Genomic DNA, 5,699 nt, shown 5'->3' with positions numbered 1-5,699 from the left:
AGGGAATGGGTCCCTGCCCTGACCTAGTCAAACCTGGATAGGGGCACTATTCTGAAACTTGGGCCCAAGAGGCCCAGCTAGTTTGTCGAGAACTCCTAGCTACTCCTCTCACAGGAGGCCTTCCTGGACATGGAGGCAAAGAGCCCCCGTACCATCCCATGCCATGTGCCAGGCCCCATGGGCTGCATGGACTTGGGCTGGAGAAACCAGGCACCCTTCCACCCAACAGTGACTCAGGGTCCAGGGCTTCTGGAACATTCCTCAGGCAGAAGACTTAGGGTTGAGAGGTGAGTGTTGAGGTGGTCATGGTGGAGGGCCCAGGACCCTCCTGGGGTTGGGGGGCAGTTTTGGGATCAGGGCGTCCCACTGTAGGAATAGTCTGCTTTGTGCATCACCAGCTGGTCATCCATGAAGTAGAAGCTGTCAGACTGTGTTTCATGGGGGTGATGGATCATCTCATTGATCAGCTCCTCAGAGAGAGAAGGGGGAATTCGCAGATGTGCTCGCAGGTGTTCTTGCTGCTGGGGATGCAGAAGCCGAAGTGGAAGTCAAAGCTTTTGAGCAGCTGGTTGCAGAAGGAGTGCCTCTCAGTCATGTGGAAGTTGTTGACAGGCTTGTCTCCCACTGTGAACCCCACTGTAGCTCCCACCTGCCTCAGGCAGAAGAAGGCAGGCATGAACTGGCAGCAGACAAAGCGCCCAGCACTGGGGTCCAGGTCCCACAGGTTGATGGGCAACCGCTCTGAGTCTGGGGGCTTCTTGATTTCGAAAAGGGCAGTGCCTGAATCCATGTCCCGAATATTGAACCTGACGAAGTCAGTCTTGTGGATGTTTTCCTCAGGGGAGCACAGGTAGTCACCGGTGATCCGCTGCAGCCCCAGCACGTCCTCTGGCCCAGTGGGCAGTTTCCTCTGCAGCAGCCCCAGCCGGGGCCCCAGGCCTGCCTCCAGCTCCGACTCGGACCCGGATTCAGGTTCTGCCTGTGGCTCCGGCTTGGGGTCCATGCTCGGCCTGAGGCCCCTGGAGCGGGCTGCACCCTCATCCCAGCCCCGCCACCACCCTTCTTCACCTTCATGGCCTCGCGGGGCCACAGCTTGCCTGCTGCCACCTCAGCTGCCTGAGCCAGCTGAGCCCAAGGACATTCTTATCTAAGTTTCTTTGTATACAAGTTTCTATAGTATTTTGTCAGCCAAGGGAGGCTGACATGGGGTTCTAGGAAGTGAGCAGCCCAAACAAAAAAATGCATGAGGAGTTGCCATACCACCAGACAGACTTCAGCCGGAGACACCATGGGGTTAACAACACTTTATTGCCACAGGGAGGTGCGCGCCTATGATGCACCTGTCCTGCTTTTATCTGTTTTCTGTCAGCACATGCGCGGTCTGAGTTTCTTTGCTCTTTAGGCTTACGGAATATCTCTAGCACATGCGTCCTTCTATTTTCTTTGTTCTAAATCTTATATAATTGACTCATGCGTGGAGCAATTATTTACTGCATACTACAAACATGCTCTGTAGTTGTGGCCTTGGGTCCCATGGCCTTAACTTATCTCAAGGCCAGCTCACATATTTATACCCAGTAATTGTGGAGTCCTAGAGTATGTAAATTTCAAACTTTACTAGCTATTTCTAGATTACTTTCCAAAGCTGTTTTTTAAATCAGTTTACAACTACAAACCAACAGTGCACGAAGTTTCCTATCATTCTACAGATTTATCAACACCGTATTATCATACTTTTAAAAATTTAACAATCTGTTGAATCTAAAATAATATTTTATTGTGATTAACTTGTATTTCCACAATTAGTACGAGGCTGGCATTTTGTAATAGATGTATATTTAATTTCATCTTCTTTTCATTGGCAGCTCATATACTTTATTTATGTTTTCTATTAGAATGTCTATCTTACTTAAATTATTATAGAAGTTCTTCATTCAGATACTGATCTTTAATTTTATGCATTGTGAATATTTGTCTCTGATCTTTTTTTACGTTATTTTTCTATGATTTTTATCAGTAAGAAGTTTTTAGTTTCAAAGCAGTCGGGTATATAAAACTTTTTAATGGTTTGTGCTTTTTTTATATCTTGTTTAAAAATTTCTTTCTGTCCTGGGGTTATCAAGATAGTCTTTTTTTATTCTTTGCACAAAAAGTCTTAAAGCTCAACTTCACATTTAAGTCTTATAGTCCACATGGAATTTATTTTTGCCTATGGCTTGAAACAAAGTTCCAAATTTATTTAGTCCACATGGATAATTAACTATAATTGACTAGTGCATTATTTTCCCACTGATCTATAACACTAACTCTTTGACTTGTCAAGTGTTCCCTATGAGCAAAAACAAACGATCATTGTCAAATCAGACTCACATTTATGTCTGACCCAGGATCAAGCTTTATAAATAATTTTAAGGATACTGATAATTAAGAAACCCAAGTTAAACAAGCAAATATAGATGGTTCTTGGAGACCTAACTATTACATGAGGTATTTCAAAGAGGTCGGCAGTCACATAACTTACAAAGATGAGCACTGTATATCAGTCAGGAGATGGCTCCACTGTTTACTCAAAAGTTACATTTCCAAGGAATCCAAGTTCCCCAAATCCATAGACTCCAAACTGGTTGTCCATAAGTCACCTAGACAGACCAGAAAATTAGCATTTCCTCCTCCATGAGCTAATACCTTTAATGTGTTTGCCAGAAAGTCTTCCATATGTTATTTTTTTTTCTGAGAAAATTTGATCAGATCAACTTCTTTCTTTTCTGGGAGCATCACCTTCATGAGTTTGATAATGAACCTCAGCCCTGCGTGAACCATTTTCCTTCTACAGGCCTAAGTGAATGTGGGTTCTGTGGCCCTAGGATCTTCTACCAATCTGTCAATTCCTGTACCAAAATCACATTGAATTAAGAAGGACACAGGAAAGCATATCACGGTAGCTAAGAATGCAAGCTAGACGGACCATGTTTATTCTGGGTTCTGCTGTTTAATGTGTAATCTTAGGTACCATTCTCTGCCTCTGATTTTGCATCTCTTTGGGTTACTTTCAATACAAATGTATGCAATTTCAGAAAAATGCCTTGCATTTGTAACCCCTCAATAATTTTGTTATTCCTATTATTATGTAGTTTTATCATGGTAAAAACTGTTATAAACTGCCCAAGTCCCCATCCCCTACACATACTTTTCACATACTTTCTTATTCTTCTTCAAAATTATATTGGCAATTTTTAACCTTTAAATCTTTTCTATATATTATAGAATCAACTTTTCAGGAATTTTGAGTGTAATAATCAATTGATAATTTATATAAGGTATCTTCTTTGTATTCTTGATCATAGGAATATTTCTCTCTTCATTAAAGCCTTTAAGGACTTTTAACTTTTTATAATTTTCTCTATAAAAGCCTTGCACATCTTTGGATTATTGTATCAAGTACCATGTGTTAATGGCTGCTATAACTAAATGTATTTATTTTTAGAAAGGCATACTTGTTAATTTATTCTTGGTGCATAAGAATTAAATTTAGTGTTGTATATTGTTTTTATGTCCACAGATTTGTTGAACTCTGATGAATTTCTTAATTTGTCTATTTTCTTCGATGTTTTTATGAAGACAAACTACTTAAGAACAGTGATATTTTCTTCCATCATTTCCAATTATTTCACGTTTCATATATTTTCTTATATTGATGAGTTATCTGGGGTTTACAATGTATTGTTGAATAGAAGCTCTTTCTTCTTAATTATAAATTCTTATATTGTTTCACTCTTAGTAATGTAGTTTGCATTTGTTTGTTAATTCCTTTTGTCATATTAAGAAAGGGGTGGGGAAGAATAACTTGGGAATTTGGGATTTGCAGATACTAGTTACTGTATATAAATAGATAAAAAACAGGCCCTACTATATAGCACAAGGAACTATATGCAATATCTCGTAATAGTCTATAATGAAAAAGAATATGAAAAGGAGTGTATATATGTATATGCTGTACACTAGAAATTAACACATTGTAAGTCAACTATATCTCAATTTTTTAAAAAGTTATTTTTCTCATAGTTTGTAATGAGTTATGAAATATATTTTAAATTATTTCAATTTTTTGTATATTATGAGGTAGTTATGTATAGTTTTCTTTAATTTGTTAATGTAGTGAATTTCATTAATAGATTTTCAGTTAGATATTCTGTTGTATTTCTGGGATAAACCAAAATTGGTCATGCCATATTATTTATTTTTTAATATATATTAGATTCTGTTTGCTAATATTTGCATTGGATTTTTATATTTATGTTTATAAATTTATGCCTTAAATTTATTATTTACAGTGTCCTCTAATTTTGTATCAAGTGTGTACTAGTTTCATAAAAAATTGGGGAGCTATTCTATCTCTTTGTTATATGAAAGAATATGTTTACATCTGACACGGTTTACAACTTGGAAGTTTGGCAGCACTTGTAAGAAACCTTGACTGTAAAGTGTACATATAAAGATAGTAAATTATTGATTCAACATTTTAAAATTTGGTGAGTAAATTTTTGTAAGGCATAGTATTCTCAAATTTGTCCATTTCATGTAAGCTTAAAAATTTACTGATAGAAAGTTCTTCAGAGTATTTCAGAATGAACCCTTTTCTCAATTAATATTATTTATTTGTGAAATCTCTTTTCTTAATCTATTATAGTATATGTCTTTTTTTTTAATGAACATTTCATTTTTGCTTGAATCAAGGTGGGGACCACAATGCCAATGCCACAGGTTGTTATAAAGCTGAAGTAGAATAATGAACATGATCCCATCTAGTTCATAGAGCTAGGTCAGCGTTTAATTAATGATAGTTCATTCAGTGACTATTGGCCTCACTCTTGGTTATTATCACTGAGAGCCAGATACAAAATCTTTGTGCTAGAAAATTATTTGGTTCTGTTATAAATGATTTTTCTAACCATGGTTTACATATTTTTGCCTACATAGACAATATTATAAAACTATCCTATGGCTTATTCCTATTTTAATATCTCATATAGTATTTTTTAAAACTTGAATGGTTCTATGAAAGGTAAAAAGTTAACACTGGTTTGTGCTTCTTGCATGCCAAGCATGAGCTTAGCATGTTAAAGACTCCTCTTTCCATTCTCACAAGAGCGATGCTATTTTTCTCCCCATTACACAGCTAAGAAAACTGAGATCCTGAAAGTTTAGTAAACTACACAGGAGTATGCAGCTAGTGCATGATAGAATTTGGATTTCTATGCAGACACTCCAACACATAGCTATGCACCCATTTTTTTCTTCTGATTTAGAGAGCTTTTAACAGACACTGATTTCATCTAGAAAATGCCTATTTTTATATGCCTTTTTAAAGTCAGTTCTTTCACCGTCTCTGATTTTCCCTTGTAATTCTATATTAACTAACATTTTGAAAAGTCTTTTGGAAGTAACCTGATTATAGGTTTCAAAATTTCTAAACGTATGACATTTATTGGTTGTTCATTTAACACAGTTATTCATTTACCTCAAAGAAATTGATAAGATTTGCAAGGCATGTTTACAGGTTTTAAGGAAATACCCTTCAGATATTTGCAAAAATAAAAATAGATCATAGAGGACAGCACACTGGCTGGTGAATCACTTGTTCAGCTGTTCTAGGTGGTAGTAGTCATTCTGTAACTGTAGCTTTCTGGCTATTCTCCTTA

General features: G+C 37.1%; 1 protein-coding gene across 1 annotated transcript; it reads right to left on the bottom strand.

Annotated features, from left to right (window-relative positions):
* Positions 1 to 353: 353 nt before the first annotated feature.
* LOC102533249 (protein unc-119 homolog A-like) lies at positions 354 to 1,074 on the bottom strand. Its single transcript, XM_072937376.1, is given in 3 exon segments — positions 354 to 485; positions 488 to 1,008; positions 1,011 to 1,074. Coding segments are annotated over 3 exon segments (717 nt in total).
* Between the last annotated feature and the right edge of the window lie 4,625 nt (positions 1,075 to 5,699).

Source organism: Vicugna pacos, chromosome 14, assembly GCF_048564905.1.
Source record: "Vicugna pacos chromosome 14, VicPac4, whole genome shotgun sequence".
In the NCBI taxonomy this organism is placed as follows: domain Eukaryota; kingdom Metazoa; phylum Chordata; class Mammalia; order Artiodactyla; family Camelidae; genus Vicugna; species Vicugna pacos.
Note: the sequence above shows the minus strand (reverse complement) of the source record. Positions and strands in the feature narration are given on the sequence as shown.